The sequence below is a fragment of the Mandrillus leucophaeus genome, unplaced genomic scaffold (genome assembly GCF_000951045.1).
Source record: "Mandrillus leucophaeus isolate KB7577 unplaced genomic scaffold, Mleu.le_1.0 Scaffold3, whole genome shotgun sequence".
NCBI lineage: Eukaryota > Metazoa > Chordata > Mammalia > Primates > Cercopithecidae > Mandrillus > Mandrillus leucophaeus.
Genome location: NW_012103142.1, coordinates 15,731,760 through 15,751,811, shown reverse-complemented (window position 1 = coordinate 15,751,811; position 20,052 = coordinate 15,731,760). Strand labels below are relative to the sequence as shown.

Sequence of the window (20,052 nt, the reverse complement as noted above, 5' to 3'; positions counted from 1 at the left end):
TTTGTTGTTTGTTTTATGAAAAAGCATGACCACTAATCAGCTTTTACGACTTCCACAATTTGAACCCAGTGCTCTACCCATGCACATACCCATCTTCAGTCCTGAATGCCTCACTATAAAGCCAAATTGGTGATAGAAATTTCGTTGAGAATCCCTGAAAGACGCTAGTGTTCTTTGCTAAATATTTCCAGGTTCCTGCCCTGTGAACGCATGGCAGGATTGCATTCTCAGGCCTCCTATAGGTATGATCAATGCACTGAGGTGGACTGATAGCAGCACTAGTGCCCAAGAATGTGTGGTACCAATGGACAAGCCCATCTCAAATGAACTCACACATGAGCAAGTTGTGAAAGGTACATATATTCATTTTTACATCTAAAATAACAACCAGAATCTTCTTTATATATAGTATTTTTAAAAGACACACACACACACACACACACACACACACAAACACATGCAGGTAGACACAAACACACAAATAGTAATACCTACAAGAATTTTTTTTTTCCTGTTTCACAAATAAGGAAACTTGGATCCTAGAAGCTAAATTAGTTTACTCAAGGTCTAAAATACACTTAAAAAATTAGCATATGAAACAGTTCTCTTACTTTTCTTCTGTTCCCTATCTTTAGGAAACGTACCATGACTTAACTGTCTCCAAAGTAGACTCATTATTCCTCCTGCCACCCCACGCTACCACTCACACCCCCAACCCTACTCCTAAAATTGGATCTAACCCTCACTGTCCAAAGTACCCAAGATCCACGCAGAGTGATGGAGGACTGAGCTATGGAGCCACACAGCAGGCCTCAGGAGTGAAAGACAACCAAGCCCAGCAGGGCCCCACAGCCCCCAACTGGCCCAGGAGACCATAAAACGGCTTGTAGGTTGACTCTTAATCTAGCCAAGATTGACCAAGAAGCCAGCCTCTTGCAGGGCACAGGTAGGTCAAAGGGTCCATAAATCACCCTCCTTAAAGCTCAGACAGCAAATGATATCCTCAGTTTTTCCTCAGCAGACCAAGAGCTTTGGAGTCACTCCTGACAAGAAGAGAAAGTATTCCAAGGAAGCATGACCATTCCTCCTCACTCCAGACTGCTTTCCATGTCCTCTTTCTCCCAATCTCCCCTCTTGGTCTCAGGACATCCATCAGAAATGGGGCAGCCTGGGAAATATGGTTGAAAAACAATTAATAGCAAGAACAACAGCTTGCATTGGGTTTTTAACGTGTTAGTTCATTTAATCCTGAAACTGTCTTGGGAGGCCTGTACTATTATCAACTCTGCTTTACAGAAGATGAAATGAAGCACAGAGCCATTGAGTAATTTCCTCAAGATCATACAGTAAAAAGGCGATGCTCTCAGCTGCAATTTTTGGTGCCTTTGCCTTCCCTGGGCTGCTCCTTCCACCCTAAACTTGGTGCTCAGTGCCCTCCCTCCTCCTCTGCTGTTGGAACTTGGATTCTAGAATGCCTCTGCTGCTGTGAATTTACATTGTAAACCGTGTTGCTTCCCTCGGGGTATTTGCTCAATCAGTCTCATTTATTATTGTGGAGTGAAAAACTCTGTATCCTTTTAGTGATAAACCAACACTAAACAGGCATAAACAAATATGTGGAAGACACTGGAGGAACCCAGAGCCTTCCTGGTGCCCCTGGAATCTAACAGCCTGCTTGTCCTGCCCTTGATATGAACAACAGAGGGTGCTGTGGAGCTGTGGTCTCCAACAGAATGCCGTGGCCCTCTCTCCCCTGCCTCCCAGGATGGGGTCCCCCAATGAGAATCTATACCCAAAGCTAAGTTCCCTGTTTCTCCACCTCTGCAGTCCTCTTTCCCTGACCCTAGGACCACCTGACAGACCTGTCTCAACCCTGTTTCTAAGAACAATTCTGACCTGCGTTCATTGGGATATGAGGAGGGTCCCCCAACACTGGAAGCCTCAATTCTCCATGCAAGTCCAATTCTGACCTCTCAACCCTTTTCTCAGATTGAGAGGCTGAGACCAGGTCAGCCTTCAATCCTGTATTCTTGGTGAAGGTCTGGAACACTGCCTTCCCCCATGGTTCAGCCCTGCCCTGGACCACCACCACTCCTGGTGCTTACCAAATAACCCGAGTGTGCCTGGGGTTTTGCCCTGAACCCTGTGCATGGGGCCCCTCTCTCTGCTGAGGGACCCCCCTGGTGCTGCCACCCTCCACTCTGGACTTTGGAGGATGATCTAGTGTGAATTTCTTAGCCCTGTACTGTAATCTTTGTTGGGTCCTCAACACGGTCTACCACGGTGCCAGCTGTGATTATAGAGCCCTTCTGATATCACGTGAGTCCAGATGTGAAAAGCATAGGACCTAATACTGAGAAAATTCAATAGGCACCGAGCCACCTACAAGGGATATGCTCAAAGAATCCAGTCCTCAGTTCCTCGCCTACCTCTTATCGCTTCCAAAATAGAGCAAGTTGATAGTTAGAGAATTACGTGATGAAGTCTTCATCATGGAGTATCGTAAGGGCATTCCACCTCCTTCCTGGACTTCCTTCTAATACTGGCAGACTCCTTTGTACATCCCCAACCCTAGTTAGTGTAGCTCCTGATCTTGCCTTCTCCTGTGTTTCTCCAACATGGACTACAGCCAACCAAGGATCCCCAACCAGCTGGAGATAAGGCCTTCACTACGCAGTTCTTCCCTTGAAAGGCTGGACACAGTATCCCCCAAAGGCAGGGCCTCCTCCACCTGAGAGAGTCTGATAAACCGAAAACAAGCGGTTGTTTAATTAGGACCTTAATAGAAAGGCCAGCTGTGTTTTTAATAGGTCATTTGAATTAGTGACTCTCTATTAGTGGCAAATTAAGAAACGTTATAGCGATGTTTCATCCTGGAGGAAGCTGACAGACTAGGAAATGGGCAGCGAGCAGGAGGATCAACCTTTGTAAAGTTCTCCTATAAAATTCCAAATATGATGACAATTATTAAGGGTAACAGGCCTACGTTTTCCCCTCCCCATTTTCCCAACACTCACACATGCCACTCCATGTATACGACAGAGCCCTCCTCCTCTCTCTCCCTCTCCCTGGGACTGTACGTCCCATACCAGCACAGCATACGGTTTGCAGGGTCTGTAACATGGATGTCCCTTAAAGGTTTTTCCAACTCAGAGTGTCTTTGGTTCCATGAGATTCAACCCCTTGTTTTGGCCCATTGCTCAATATATGGACCATGACTCAGAAAAGTAAAGAAATATAAAAAGGATGTGGCTGCTGCCAAATGGTATTTTGTTTGAAAGTCTGATACTCTTCTATAACAATGCAGAAAGGCCATGAAACCTCTCCAAGCAAAACCATTCCCAAGGTTGATCATCCCTGCCCACATTCCCGCAGTACCTCTCAGGCTTCTGGCTGCCATTTTTGTGACTTACTCTCCTGCTTCCTGGCTGCCTAATGTGTGTTCTCCCCTGGTTTCACCTGTGTAGAAATATGTCTCAGGGGCTGGCTATGAGTAGGTAGCTAATTTGCCACAACCCCACCCACACCCGCTTAGGAATGATTCTGGATTCCACTTCATTAGGAAAGACAGACCTGTTGCTTTGTGATTCCAATCAATCAAGTGTTCTTTTTCAACAATGGGGCTATTATGAGTGTTACTACTCACTGACAAGATGGAATTAAAGTATGTGAGTACTGTAGACAGCAGGTGTGATGGGTTTGGTCATGTAAGCTGAGATAACATAGGTTTTAAAGAAAATGTACATATTTTCATTTATGTGCTAGACAATCAAGATGTTTCCATTCTCTGAAAAATATGTCCCCCGTTCCCCTCCTACCTCATTCCGGCATCACATAGCAGGCAATAGTGTGGTCACAAGGGGCACTGGTGGATTGATACAAATTGCAGGTGAAATTTCTCTTTGTATTTTTAATACTCACATTTCATCCTTGACGATTCATTAATTTAGATCCATTGGTTGGGCTTAATGATGCATTCTAAGTGGGGGAAAAATAACAGTGGTGGTAATGAGTAATGATATTGACTAAATGTATATCCCTCTCTAGAGATAAACATGTGAAAATGAATACATGAAAAGGAGTACCTACATTGATATAGCTACACAAAACTAAATTATCATATTTCACTGAATCGAAGTGTAAGCTACATCATTATTTTTATGTTCTGCTAAAAAACAAAGGGAAACAAAACTTTTCAATTAAACTCTGACATGCCATTGAATATAAGATACATTCCAATTTCAGACACATTAAAAGATGAAGAAAATGCCTATCTTAGAATAGATAATCTATGATACTAAAAATCACACTCAATGCTATCTAACTATAAATGGTAGTTATCAATGTATCCAAAAAGTTTTTGTTTTTAAGGAAGGGGCTCCTAATGTGAATCTGTAGGTTAAACAAATAACTTCTAATTAATAAAGCAGTATCAGCAGTTTTACTTGGTGCTTTAAGAGACTGATAGCCAGGCTCAAAGTCTCCAAGATCTGTAAATACACAGATACTCCAATCCAAGAGAGTATGGTTTACTCAAAAGAGTCTCAAGGAGAATGGAAAGAGATTTCAATGCCAATTGTTCCCTGTTGTGATTCTGCTACTGATTAGCTGGGTGGCCCTGTGCCCATCCCATAAGCATTCTGGGCTTTGACTTCCATACCTGTAAAATGAATGAGTTCGACTAGAATCTCATTTCTAACTCATTTGTCATTTCACAACTCTCACATTTTATGAATCTATGATCCTGAGTTCATGTGGTCCCATCTTGATGGGTTCAAATGTCAAGCTGAAATACATCCAACATGAAACATTCTCTTGAAGGGTATATTCCGCTGACCTTCAGTTTTAGCGGAATACTCCAAATTTATCGAATGAAGAAATGAATGAATTATGCTCTATTGATCCTCTTCGACCGCAGATCCTGAGTACTGAGCTATGGTATTTGTCTCTGCATAACTGGTGAGAACACGGACCCTCCAGGGCTGAGACTAAAAGGGGAAGGCTTACCTCAGCTGCCCTTGATTTCCCCTTCAATGAAGACATCCTCATCCTCAAAGCATCTCTTATCTAAAGAAGCAATGACAGTAAGAAGTACCTCATGGATGTTGGAAGAAACAACAGAATCACCAGAGCTCAGATGCCTGTCCTGAAACTTTAAGACCAGTAACCCTGGCAGAAGCAATATCAGAGGACTTAGCATAGTGACTGGCAAGTAACAAGATTTGGATAAAAGCTAGCATGTAGTTTTAATTAGATTTCGGATTTGGTATTAACATTAAAATTGTGATTATGATTTCCATTTTTTTCACCAGCAATACTCCTCCTGTTGACTTGATAAAGAGCCTTCTGTTGACTTGATAAAGAGCAAGAAATGACAGAATATTGGTTTTGTTTTGTTTTGTTTTTCCTTTTCACAGCTGATTCCTCAAACCATCCTTACAAACTCAATTCCCCTGGACTATGCTCTCCAATCAAAACTGCTTCATCCTCCTGCTTCCCCCAACCACATGAAAATTGATAAGGAGGAAGCAAATTCAAATTACCTTGTGATCCATAATGGTTCCAAACAGCAGGATGAAAAAACCCTGTGGCAAAATTCAACAGACTCATGAGGGATGGTTTTTCAAAAAATATCTCAGCTGTTATTTTCATACCACTCTTCTAGATACCTCCTAGGGCAGTTATTGGACATTAGAAACTTCAGTTTCCACTAATGCAGATAATAATGCACTGATGGGTGTTCCTTTGAGTCTGCCCCCACCCTTGGAAGAGGATCATCGCCTGCACAGGAATGTGCAGGAGGGTTATTGATATTTATTGAATGACTGTAGATGTAGGACAGTTTTCAGCCTTATGCAGTTATGTTACTTTCTTCCCAAATATAGAGGTAGCTGTTTCTACTCATGATGACAGCAACGTGTGACAGAAACTTGTAATTCAAAATCACAATCATGGAAGGTGTCTTAAGAAAACGAAACTTATATTCTAGTCTACTTTGAGCTGGAGTTAAAAGTCAGTAAAGAGACAGCCAAGGCCTCTAAGCTGGTGGGGGGAAAAAAAAAAAAAAAACATTTCTACATAAAAGTAAGAGAATGCTACAGAGATTTATAAGGCTAGGGTCTTTTCACAATCAATCTAAGGAGAGTTCATGGTGAAGAAACACTCATCAGATTAAAATTTTAGATGTTAAGTCACAGGGAGAGCTTGTTGAGAAAAGAGAAATGTATATAACTAGAAACATTTGAGTATTTTTCTGTCAAGAAGAGAGAAACACAAATGAACTGAAAAAGAAATACATAGCAAAATTTCCTGGGGTTTAATTAAGTTGCAAAGTAAGGAAGGATGAGATCATTACTCACCAGAGTAACTTCAAGAGTGGGGAAATTTATCAAAAGTCCCAGAGTCTTTGATTAAAAAAAAAAAAAAAAATCCCTCATGTCAAAGATTTCACTGTAAAGCAATGCAACAGAAAGAGTAGAACAAGTGTGCTCCTTAGTTATTATAGAATTATGAGTAAGATATATAATTGATCTGAGTTGGTATTTCTTTAAAGGCTGCTTTCTATTTTGTATCATGCTTTCAAACAGAATAATACTGACATGTTAATAGGAATACTTTGCTGTTTAATTAGTTATATTATTTAAAACAGTAGTGGGGAAAAATTGTACTGAAAAGAACCAAATAGTAAACATTTTAGGCTTTCCAGGCCATACGGTCTTTGCTGTGACTACTCAAGTTTGCTGTTGTAACTTAAAAGCAGTCAAAGGAAAACTGTAAACAAACGAGCATGACTGGCTACCAGTAAAACCCTATTTACAAAAACAGCCTGCAGGCCATAGTTTGCCAACTTCTGATTAAAAGCATAATCAAGAAAATGGACTCATCAAATTTTCTATTACTTGTGGGTATGAGAAGCAGTCTGGTCAATGATAGCCTCCCAAAAGTGTAAGCTTAGTAGCCAAGAGACAGTAAAACAACTTTGAGAGGAACAATCTTGCCAAACCCAGTATGTTGGAGTAGGAAAAGACAATAGAGATCATTCTAGATGCCTATCTTTATTTTACAGATGAGAAAGTTGAAGCCCAGAGAAAAGTGTCATTCCCAAGATCAGGTAACATATGGCAAGATCTGTTTCTATAAACAGATAGCTGTTAGCTGGGTGGCCCTGTGCCCATCCCATAAGTATTCTGGGCTTTGATTCCATACCTGTAAAATGAATGGGTTGGACTAGAATCTCATTTCTAACTCATTTCTCATTTCACAGCTCTCACATTTTACAAATGTGACCAGCAGGGAAGGGGTATGAGAACTCCTGACTGGCTAACACCCAAAGTGAGTGGCAAGGCCCATCTTTTCATAACATAGAAAGTGGCTGTTATTTCACTGAATTCCCAAACCACTGGAGAAAAGATAAAAAATGTACCTGTTTTCAGGCATAACATGTAGCTTCACATATCCTTGACCAAACAATAGTCCTCTATAAGTGAAAGTTGGCTTCTTCTAAGATTGAAACTTTAGTAGGGATACAGGTGGATCAGTGAGGAAAGAAGGAAGAAGATTTCCACCCAACCACCCTGGTCAGCTAAATTCAATTTAACAATCAACAGTTGGAGATGCCATAGCCAAATAATCCTAAGATATAAAAGGAAGTGGAGAGGACATTTTGTGTTCTATAATTTCAGATCATAGTCATTTTTTGTGGTGTAGCCAGAGTAACACAGAAGTCTCTCTCTTGGAACTTACCTGGAAAGCATTGAGCAAGGCAAAAATTATATGGAATGTCAAGGAAGTGCCTTCTATGAGAGTGGCTATTCCAAAACCCCAGGTCAGTCCCAGCAGTGGGGTGAGGATGGCAACATTTTTGCTGATCCTCATAATTATGGCCACATCCTGAGACTTGGAACTGCCAATAGAGGGCCTCTGAGTGTTGATGGCAACAACCAAAACCACAATGAGATTGACAGCCACAATGACCAATGCCGGGATGGCAAATGCTAAAAGGGCTTTGGTATTGTCCCAGTTAAGCCAACAGGCCTCAAGTCTCATGTAGCCGTTCTTTGGCTCTGTGATAGCAACTGTGGTGACAGCAATGATCAATGGGCACCCATAGCCAATGGCAAAGCCAATGACCATCATTCGGGACTTCATCATCCTACGGAAAATGACCAATATTCCATAAATGATAAGCAGTGCTTTGAAGAGCATCCAGAAAAACAGAGAGAGGTAGAAAAAGTGGCTGAAAAATATCACTGCAACACACACGTTGTGGTCTTGGGCCTTAGTGTTAAAGTTAGAGCCTATGATAAACCACACATTGGCAGTCAGAAGGGACACTGCTATATTCACAATGCACACGTGACGCATGTATGATATCTCCGTCACCACCACCCGGGACCACACCGTGGCTTCAATGATCAGGCAAAGAACCAAGCTTAGGATTGAGACGCTGAGCCCAATGCAGGTGATGTAGTCCAGAACTTTGTCAGTCATTGATTTGGGGGACATTAGAATGGAAAAAGACATCACTGTACTGGTGTAGTTACAGCGGCATTTCACTTCGTTCTTGATATCCGATATCATTTGGCATGCTTTCTCATCCCATCTCCTTTTCTTGGAGTGCCAACCAACACACTGGGCTCTGGCATTGCGGCTTTTATTGATCTTTTCGAAGGTGAGTACGATTTCTTGCAACTTTTCTGGTAAAACCACTGATAGGACCAGACCATTTACCGGTCTGGGAAGACTCACATTTTGCAAGTGGGCTTCTCTCAGGATAGCTCCCAAGGTTGGGAAAGCTATGCTAATGGCTCGGGCTGCATTTGGCCACAGCTTCCTTAGCTCTTGCCTGGGAATCTGTACCATTCCTAAGATATCTTCTGTGGTATTGTTTGTGCTCATGGAGAAATGGAGGCTCTTCTCTGAGGTATTATGGTTGATGTGAAACCCTTTTGTCTGAATGAAGAGTTCATTCACAATGTTCTCAGATTTATTGTGGATGTGGAGGTGCCTGGCAAACAAATTCACTGACTGCAACAAATCCGAGCTGGCATTTTTGTTGGGAATGAAAGCCCAATTTGAAATGGCTGCCGTGTCCAGGATGTGGTTGGCCACTTCACTATAGCTCTGCAATGGAGAAAGGTGAACATTATACTAAGGATTTACACATTGTTGTATAAAGTTGATTTCTAAAACCTGAAATTTCTAAAGATCAAGTTACCCAATCTTATTTGGCATATTTCTCTTCAAATTCCCTATGTATTAGAATCCCACATTAGTAAGGTCACACAGAGGGAAGAAAAGTAAAATAACGCAAAAAAAAAAAAAAAAATCACAGCTAAGGTTTACCTGCTTTATTATTGCACCCAGGGCAGCATTTCCAGACTGCAGTGTGTGTAGAACTCAAGTTCCCCATTAGATTTTAATGATTGTTTAATGGAGGAGAGTGGAGGTATGTTCTCTGGTCATCCAACCTTGATAAAGACTGCACACCCTGTCCCTATCTCCCCCTGCCTTACAAAGAATTCCAAAGTTCATTAGGACATTAAAGGCTCTGAAAAGTTGTGCCATACAGAAACCTGCCTAACTTTGTTTAACCTAGAATTTCCTACAACTGATGTGCTACAGATCTCCCTTTTAAAAACGGAATCTCTATTAACACTTCTCAGAATGGTTATGTTCTACAGCAGTGGTCCTCAACCTTTTTGACACCAGGGACTAGCTTCATGAAAGACAATTTTTCCATGGACTCTGGGCGGCGGAGGTGGGGATGGTTTCAGGATGAAGCTGTTCCACCTTAGATCATCAGGCATTAGATTTTCCTAAGGAGCACACAACCTACCTCCATCTCATAGGCAGCTCACAATAGGGTCCGTGCTTCTATGAGAATCTAATGCTGCAGCTGATCCAACAGGAGGCCGAGCTCAGGTGGTAATGTTCGCTCACCCTCCGCTCACCTCCTGCTGTGCAGCCCAGATCCTAAGAGGCCACAGCCCGGTACCAATCCACTGCTCGGCTGTCGGGGACCCCCATTCTAAAGAATATAGTTTTAGAAAGGTACATTCCATCTTGCTCACTGCCATCACTACACTATGTGACATTTTCTTGAAAATGTGAAGTGTGTACAAAGATAGGTATTCAAAATGTTTTAACTTCTTGAAAACTTCCATAAACTAGAATGAATCAATATCCCAAACCGAAGTGAAATGCCTGCTGTTGCTGTGATGGTTGCTGTCACTGTAGTGTTTGCCCTGGAAAGTACATTTGAAACTATTCAAATGAAAATTTTAAGAGAAACATCATTTTTAAATTATTAACAAAGAATACCTTCATTTTCTCTCGAGTAACATCATCAGACAAGTCTGTAGAAATATTTTTTAATAACTCCACTATAAATGCAATATTTCCAGATGTCGTTTCTGATGATTTCACAACATCAATGATGCAGGCATAATCAAGGGGGCAGTTCTTACGGATTCCTTGAGCTACATTCTCAATGTTCTCAGGAGCTCGAAAGTCTAGAATGTGCAGGGGTATAGATGCTGCTGCTACAGAAAGGCGAGATGCACCAGTTGAGTCCTGTTTAAAACAAATGTAGTTTCATTCAAAAATGATTAAGTACCTACCATGTGTCAGACTAAAGGAGCTAAAACACAAACAATCTACATGGCGAAGGCAGATGAAGAAGCAGAATCCTAAAAAGTGGATTTGATGCAGAGCGGGGTGGAGAGGATACAGTGGGGTCAGAAAGAGGCAGAGGATTTCGCTGGAATTAGCAGGGACCAGGATATTGACCTTTACTATTGGAATTTGCTTTCAGGACATTGATTTTTAACTCACGCATTATAACAAGATAATTTTCTACAGAGAAGGGAAAGAAGAGCCACATGGAATTTCATGGGGGAATGGATTTGGGAGGTTGGCAGGTCAAACACAGAACACTAAGGAATTACAATTTTGGACTTTAGAGTTTACTAGTTAGAAGAGGTGATTTGCTCATTTTCTGATTTTTTTTACCTAGACTCACTCAGAATGTGACTTTGAATAAGGAAAAGCAATGATTTATTTCCTTTCATTCACTTTTGAGTGTGACCATAGTTGCAAGGACTTCTATGTGATTACCTAGGCTAAGTGACAGAGAAGCCAGCTGCAATCCCCTTGTAAAACCACTGTTAAAATTTTAGAAAATGCAGAGATCCATGAGCTTCCATGAGATTGCAGGGGAGGTAGAAGATAACAGTTGCTACATGGAATGATACAAAAGAGATTTTAACTTTAACTGGATGTGTATGCATTCAATTTCTGTTCCTCTAGATAGAGCACACATCTCTCCTTTCTTTTGGTCAAGAGATTGAAAGTATTAAAAAGAGATATCAAGGCCCGGCACAGTGGCTTATGCCTGTAATCTCAGCACTCTGGGAGTCCCAGGCAGGCAGATCACGAGATCAACAGACCGAGACCATCCTGGCCAACATGGTAAATTCCCATCTCTACTAAAAATACAAAAATTAGCTGGACGTGGTGGCAGGTGCCTGTAGTCCCAGCTCCTCGGGAGGCTGAGGCAGGAGAATCGCTTGAACCCAGGAGGCGGAGGCTGCAGTGAGCTGAGATTGCACCACTGCACTCCAGCCTGGAGGCAGAGCAAGACTCCATTTCAAAAACAAAAAAAGAGATATCAAAGTAAATTTGATTCTAGACACATTTAGTTGATTAACTGATTATCACAAGAGGCATACAAACCCACCATTAGAGCTAAAACGTAACCTCTATGCAATCATATGCACCATAGTGTAAATGAGATTCATATCTTTGTTTTTTGTTGTTGTTGTTTTTTGTTTTTTTGTTTTTTTTAAGAGAAGTTTCTTAGTGGTAGAAAGAGAGAGCATGTGGAGAGGAGGGAGAGTACCTGAGAGCTTGGGTAAGGAAAGAAGGTCAAGAAACAAATTTAACCCACTCTGTAGATTTTTCTAAATTTAACCCACTCGGTAGGTTTTGCAGATCTGAGACTTTCTGTCATGCCGAACAGATCACACTAAAAATGCCTCACTTTCTCCTGGGGGATTGACTTCTGTCACCAATAATTTTTGAATGCATTACCTTAAAGAGTTTTTCCACAGAAAGACTTGTACATGTTTCGGTTGATTTTTGCCACTTTTTTTGATTACATGTAAATCCTATTTCTCCACGAAAGTCCTTAGCACAGGGCCGGCTGCAGTTGGAAGAAGAGATACAAGGTCCATGGCATTTCTCTAGAAAACAAAAAAAAAGAGAGAGAGAGACAGGAGCCCAATTAGGATTTCCATACTCTGACACATGCATCAAATTCATTCTGGAGATTTTTGGATTGCTTCCTGGAGTGATGTTGGAAGGAAGTGATGTTGAACTGGGCCCACGGCAATGAGTAAGAGCTGCCAGGTAGATTGTGAAGCTGGTGTCCAGGCAGAGTGAACAGCACGTGGAAAGGGGAATTTCACATCATTCAGAAAGACTAGTCCAGAGCACCTGAAGGGGGAGTGGCAAGAGTTGAGGGTGGGAAGGAAAGCAGGGGTTAACTCACGCAGGGCCTTGAATGCTGTGCTAATGTGGGAGTTACCAGAAGACATGATTGGACTTGTTTTTGAAAGATAATTGATGATAAGATAGAGCAGGAGTCCATAAACTTTTATGTCAAGGAACACGTGAATGGTGTTGCCAAATAAAATATGGGAATCCCAGTTAAATGTCAATTTTATTTTCACACACAGTTGATTCTCATTATCCACAGGAGTTACATTCTATAAAGTCACCATGAACACTAAGTGTTCTGAACAATCGCTCCTAGGGTAATATAAGGTTAGGGTCCTACAAGCTTCTGCTTACAGCATTTTCATCAACTAATCAATATATGACCTCTTGAATGTGTGTTTCTATATAAAGATACCTTATTTAATATATATTGTTGATTCATTAGCATTGACTTCATGGCCAATAGCACTGTAACTCATACCTGAACAAAGCTTATCTAACATATGCATTTTCTCCATAAGACACATTCCAGCCTTTTCTGGCTTAGCAATGCTAGGCAGCGCTTCAGCAGTATGTTTGGGGGCTATTTTAAACAGCAAAATCACCAACAAAAAGCACAAAAATGCAAAAAAAAAAAAAAATTTAATTCTGCGTAGACTAGGAAAGGACAGTTGTTTATAGTAGGAGAGCTAGAATAAGAAGGTAAACATCACCTTGTCCAGCTCCTGCTGAAAACATATGCACTGGACAACTCAATTTTTTGCTGCTCTCTGCATGTCTGTGAATGACCACAAAAGTACTGAGAGTGTTGATTTAGGGATTACAGATAAATTTCAGCATTACGCAAATTTGCAAATATAGAATCTGCAAATAATAAATGACTGTAAATGCTCAGATAAACAACAAATAAGTTTTCAGTGTGTGTATGATCCATGCGCTATTATTCATTGTTTATCTGAAATTCAAATTTAATCAGGCATTCTCTATTTTTATTTGCTAAATATGGTAACTCTAGCCAGAGAGTAAATATTTTCAGCTTTGCAGGCCATATGGGTCTTAGTCACAACTACTCAACCCTGCCTTTGTAGTGTGACAGCAGCCAAAGACAATATGTAAATGAATGGGTATGGCTATGTTCCGATAAAACTTTATTTACCAAAACTAGTGGCAGGCCAAATTTTGCCCATGGGTCACAGTGAAGGCGCTTTGGATAGGAAGAGTGAGCCTGTTGAAATATTCTCAGGAGAATTGCCTTAAGATAGCAGCTGGGGAATGGAAAGTAAATGATGCTGAGAGCTATTAGGGTGTTCAAATCAATAAAATGAGGTGACCAGTTACCTGCGAGTCACCTTTTGTGGCTTGGACAGCTCTGTGATGACTGCATTCACTGGGAAAGGAAACAAACTTTGCCAAACCTTGTTTGCAAAATTTGCATCAAACCTTGCCAGCAAAATTTGCATCAGTTTTTGCAAGTTCATTAACCAGAGTAGTTCTCAGTTTCTTCTTCCATATAGATTGAATATGATGCCATAATGTTGTTATAAATATGGAACGAGACAGCATCTTGTACAACACTTAGATCCAAGTTGTCTTAAATGCCCTGTAAATGTTAGCTACCTTTCTCCCTGCTTTCCTTTCTCACCCACAAATAAGGATGTATTTGCCACCTAGCCATGATTGTGCAGAATCCAGTTACTCCCCACCATGTGAGTGAGAACCACAGGATTTCACTGAAGTACTATTAGTGATTACCCCCTTAGTTTACTTCTCACTTCTTGAGAGTGACCAGTCTCATCACCCATGATGTCCATCTTACAGTGCTTTAATAGACTTCTCAGCACCAGAGTGTTGCATACATTTAAGCACCCTGAAAATCTCTTTGAATGAAGGAAGGAATAATCTTGTCCTCTTTCCTTTTCTGCCTCCTGTTAACTCATTACTTTGAACAGATTTCTCTTTGGGATTTGGAGATGTGCACTTCTCTACTATTCTACAGCACATGTGAATATTTGATAACTCCCTTCATTGACTATGCCACTGGTAATGGTATAAGTGTAAGAAAATCTATGAATACTGGTAAGCATAGAGAACTTACTGGAGATTGCTATTCAGTTGGAAAGCCTATGGTCTGGGGACATGTTTGCAACACCAACGCCCTTCCTTTATTCTTCCCTGTCTTCAAATGGATGAAGACTGTTCTATAGTCACATACCTTGGATCCTTCCAGTCTTGGGTTTCCCTTCAGGGCTTTGAAGTTTATCTCCAGCCTGAAAAATATAAATTCCCAAAGATCCTCTTTACTGTGGGGCTCTGCTCCCTCATCTCAGCTGAGAGGCTCCATGTGAATATGAAAAGAAAATGTGTTCAGGACTAGAAAGAAAACTGCAGCAGATCCACGTGCTAGTATTGTGGGAACTTGCTGAAGGAAACGTGGGTGAGAGCACAGGGAGAATGCACTGCCCTCTGATGAGGGATAGAATCTTGACGGTGGTCACTTGACCTTTCTAGGTGAAGTTAGTAAAGATGCTACATCTTTCAAGAAGTTTAAGCATCCAGGGAGAACAGAACACAGATGAGAATTAAACGACTAATCTGTTCTCTGCCTGTGTTAACTGTAAGGATGAAATGAAGTTAATGTGGTCCACCAGACACTGTAGATCCTTAGAAGACAGAAATGAACAGATACTAGGAATAATCACTAGATCACAATAATAGAATCACAAATCTCTTATATCCATAAAGAACTATAAATAGTATCTTTAAAAATTTCATCTTATAGATAAGGAAATTGGGACTCAGAAAAGTGAAACAACTTATGCAACTACTGGGGAGCAAAATTAAGATCTGACTCTCCATTGCTCAACTGCCAGGCGAGTACTTTCCTCTCTCAGCAGCAGTCTATCTGCATTCTATCTACATTTCCCATTGCAAAGTGATTATTCTACTGTACTTTCCCTCTCCAGGCAAGTCCCTGCCACCTCTCAGCTTTTCTTTGTTCCCTTCTTTAGAAAGTTATTATCAGCAAGAGTAAAGTTGTAACCATTTGAAAATGTATTTAAAATGGCATCTTATTTATCAGAAGTCTTGCCATCGAGGGCAACTGAGAGATTTCTCTTCGGATCACATAGGAATAGTTCAAACTTACTTTTAGGTGAATCTTGGATCTATAGTGGGAACATTCTGTGGACAGAAAGAACATTAAGCAGCAAATCATGGTTGCCTGGGACTTCATTTTCATACATGAGGATCTTTACCTGCAATAGAGAAAGAAGGCATACCCACCTGAAGGTGATACCTTCACGCAACTAACAATACTTATCAGGCTAACCAACTCCTTAGTGAACCCACTGAATATTCTGAGATAGTCACACCAAAGCAGCCGGCCTTGGAAAAGCACACCAATATCTATTTTCAAGCCAGCTAAAATGTATGAAAGAAAATAATTTCTCTCAACTGTTAACTTTCCTACAGAAGAAGACAGAATGATGGAAGAACCAGGAAGGATGTAGTTTCACCAAAGCATCATTCCATATTATTTAATTGACAAGTTTATATAATAGTCATATTTATCAAGAATATCTATTTGCCAATAACTGTTCTAAGCACTGTCTTTTATAAACTCATTTAATCCTATGATGTAAGATGCTATTACTATCTTCGTTTTATCACTGGGGAAAGTAAGGGACAAAGAGCTGAGCAACTATGAGCCCAACATTACTCCGATAAAAAGTGGTAGAGCCACGAGTTCAACCCAGACGGTCCAGCTGGACAGCCATTCTTCATCTCTGTAACAGGATTTCTCTGTGATGGTGCTATTGACATTCTGGGTTGGATAGTTCTCTGCTGTTGGGGGCTGTCCTGTGAATTGTAGGATGGTTAGCAGCATCCCTGGCCTCTATCCAGTAGATGCCAGTAGCACTCACTACCCCCCCTCAATTGTTGTCAAATGTGCCCTTAGAGGAAAAATCTCCCACAGTTGAGAACCACTGTCCTATAGTGTACTGTCTGTCTAGGCATATGGAGACAAGTAACTTAAAGTGATTTTAATAAGCCCAATTGTCTGCCACCAGAGCAAGCTCTGAGACTCCCTCTTAGCAATGGATAAACTATTTATACAGATAAACTAGATGCACAGGAAGATAACTCTCTATTCTTTTGCCATATCTCTGTTTCTTGCCTTTTTCCTGAGAGTTCTACCTTTCAAAGCCAAATCTCAAAAAAAAAATCCTTACAATAGTTGAGATTTATCAACATCATCATGATCGCTACTATGACACCTTCATATAAGATAGTGGCAATTCAGACCACTTATTGGTAACAAAGTTCCTTAAAATGATTTTCCTGGAAATTCAGATGCAGCAAAATAAAAAGATCATTGATTTTAGAATCAGCAAGAGCTATACTATAATCTTATGTCTGCTATGGATGAACTAGCCTGTTTTATCATCCATTTCATAAAATGTAGATGATCATTCATTCTATCAACCAACATTTATCAAGTGTCACTCATTTGCTAGAAATTGTACCAGATGCTGAGCAGACAGAAATAAAAGATGCTATTTTTCCTGTAAAAGATGTTCAGTGGGTAACATAGACAAATCAAACCAACAGTGAGAAAAGAGATCACCTACACATCGCATTCCGTGAACACAGCCAGGCAAAGACTCTCCTCAGCAAACATAAATTCCCTTATGATCCAGTAGAGATGACCTAGGCCCTGATCCAACCAGGTCCATAAGGCAATCGGTGAACAGGGAGCAGACAGAACTGATTGATCTGACATCAGACCCTTTCTGGGTAGCGTCAAGCATAAGATGGACTTTCATGAGTCCAGTGAGCCTTCAGCTGAGATGACAAGCCACAGGCACTTACAGGAATGCTTCCAAATTATCTTTGAGTTTAAAGTTTCTAACCAATGAACAGAGGGGAAAGTATGTTTATTTACAACATCATCTGGTAGAGCAAGTCTGAGCGAGGGAAAGAGAACATGGCAGCATGACAGGCAAGGTGTGGTAATGGATTTGATAGGGGTTGGGATTATGAATGCGGAATTGATGATGTTACAGTGTGGGTAGAAAGAAGTCACCATGTAGGCCGTAAATTGATGAATGGGCACACTAAGCAATTTGCAATATGAATATTGTCTAGGATAGATGCTTAACTGATCATCACTAAAGAAAGTACCAGAAGAACCAGTATAAATTGTTTTAAAAGTATCCATATATTTCACATATACGACTTTGGCTTTCAAAATTTTTTGACAGGTCGGACACGGTGGCTCATGCCTGTAATTCCAGCACTTTGGGAGGACGAGGTGGGCAGATCACAAGTTCAGGAGATTGAGACCACCCTGGCTAACATGGTGAAACTCCATCTCTACTAAAAACACAAAAAATTAGCCAAGTGTGATGGCGGGCGCCTGTAGTCCCAGTTACTCTGAAGGCTGAGGCAGGAGAATCACTGAAACCCTGGAGACCGAGGTTGCAGTGAGCTGAGATCGCACCCCTGCACTCCAGCCTGGGTGACAGAGGGAGACTCCGTCTCAAAAAAAAAAAAAACAAAAAACTTGACAATAACACAATAAAAAACAGATCTCAAATCGCATATTATGACTTACTATGCACAGCCATACATAGGTATGTATCTATGCATGTATATCAGTGTCTATACATAAAACCAAAAAAACGTAATTTTTATATTGACAAATTTTATGTAAAACAGTTATCCTTGCTACCTACAAGTAAGAACTCTGATACGTCCAATAGTTTTATCTTATATTCTTCTCCATTCTATTTGACATTCTCTCAAATACTAGTTGTCACCCACTAAGTTTAATTCACAAGCCTCTAATGGATTGTAACCTGCAGTTTGAAAAACAGACTATAAGATTCATTTTGATTATCAAGCTGAAGACCGTTCACTTCTCTCATTAAAGTGATCACTTTAATCCTTTCTCTTTGCTAGTCTTCACGATTATACTGAAGTCTCCTTCACAGGGTACATGTGTCAAGGAGAAAAGAAACCTATTCTCAGGGCCAAATAATAGGACTGATGCTGAAGGCAAACCCAATTCCTCTCCACACTTCAGATCATGGTCAGAAATGTGCACTAAAATGGGTGACGACGAGATGAAGGGAGGCATTTATAAAGAATAGCATCTGCTGCCGGGGACTGTGGCTCACCCCTCTAATCCCAGCACTTTGGGAGGCTGACGCAGGCAGATTATTTGAGGTCAGGAGTTTGAGACCAGCCTGGTCAACATGGTGAAACCCCACCTCTACTAAAAATACAAAGATTAGCCGGGCATGGTAGTGGGCACCTGTAATCCCAGCTACTCGGGAGGTAGGAGAATCGCTTGAACCCGGGAGGAGGAGGTTGCAGTGAGCCGAGGTCACGTCATTGCACTCCAGCCTGGGTGACAAGAGCGAAACTCTGTCTCAAAAAAAAAAAAAAAGACAGAGAGAATAGCACCTGCTGTCTGAGGCTTCAGGAGAAGGGTCATGTTTACTGTCCATTACCTGTAATATAGGAGTTTTGCTTAAAGCTAACCTTGTTGAAAGCAAGTCAGACATTTGGCATAATGATGTGATGTCATTTGTGAAGTCTAAAAATGTCTCTCCAACTAGTGCTAGGCCTCTAGCTGCACACAGCTCCTGAACGTGTTCAGGGAGTAAAGGATCCAACAGCTATGACATTTTCTGTCAATCATTCTTTGTGGAACAATATTGAATAATGATATATTTCATATATGTATATACATAAAAAATTTTACTAGCATAAAATATATATGTAATATGAAATCATAAATGTGACCATAAAATACACGAATTTGAACTAAGCACAATTGGCTGGAGGGTTTTGATTAATTAATTTGCTACTTGATCATTCACGTTACTATAGTCTGGCATAGGTAACTACATACCATTTGGGATGGTAATTTATATAGTAAATTTTCTTCAGTTATTACAAATGTTGGGGGAGTATATTCAGTGACACTACCCAAGAGGAATCATAGCATTTTTATTTTAGCCCAGTTTGATTGGCAGGGATGGATGAGATAGACGTTTTCAGGTTGGCCCTAATTTGGTTGGTTCTCTTCTCACCAGAAAGAGTTGAATGGGATCCCTCCTGTCAGAGTTCAAATGTAGCTGAGGCCAAAAGCCAGAGTCCTCTGCAGAGAAGAGCTTAAGGACTCTGAGAATGAAGAATTTAAAATTTTTTAAAAATGTTTGGCAGCATAATTTATCCTCCCAATTCATCCGTGGTTGATATTTTATAGAACGTAATGGAGGAAACACACGTCCTTACATCTACCACTGATAAAGACTCAATAATTAAAGTGAATTGGAGTTTTTCAACATTCCAAACTGAAAAGTTTCAGTAAATACAAATATAGTGTCTCTCCAGCACCTAGCACATGTCTATATGTAGTGAGTAGTCTCCTGAAAGGATGAGGGAAATAAAAGAACAAGCATGCAAAACCTGAATATTAAATTAAATGTAACAAGAACAGTGAGAATTATCCAGATGGATATAAGCAAACCATGGCCC

The 20,052-nt window shown here is 40.7% G+C and overlaps 1 protein-coding gene across 2 annotated transcripts in view; it reads right to left on the bottom strand.

The window, feature by feature from the left end:
* Positions 1-340: 340 nt before the first annotated feature.
* The window catches only part of ADGRF4 (adhesion G protein-coupled receptor F4), a 25,026-nt gene continuing 5,314 nt past the window's right edge, over positions 341-20,052 (bottom strand). For both annotated transcript variants that reach the window (XM_011986878.1, XM_011986879.1), the window contains exons 2-10: positions 15,647-15,755; positions 14,714-14,768; positions 12,094-12,245; positions 10,324-10,575; positions 7,744-9,123; positions 5,544-5,585; positions 5,008-5,067; positions 3,922-3,978; positions 341-1,168 (exon numbers count right to left, since the gene is read on the bottom strand). In XM_011986878.1, coding sequence (XP_011842268.1) covers positions 3,925-3,978; positions 5,008-5,067; positions 5,544-5,585; positions 7,744-9,123; positions 10,324-10,575; positions 12,094-12,245; positions 14,714-14,768; positions 15,647-15,739 — 2,088 coding nt within the window. In that variant the 5' untranslated portion in view covers positions 15,740-15,755 and the 3' untranslated portion in view covers positions 341-1,168; positions 3,922-3,924. The remainder of the gene's footprint in view (positions 1,169-3,921; positions 3,979-5,007; positions 5,068-5,543; positions 5,586-7,743; positions 9,124-10,323; positions 10,576-12,093; positions 12,246-14,713; positions 14,769-15,646; positions 15,756-20,052) is intronic.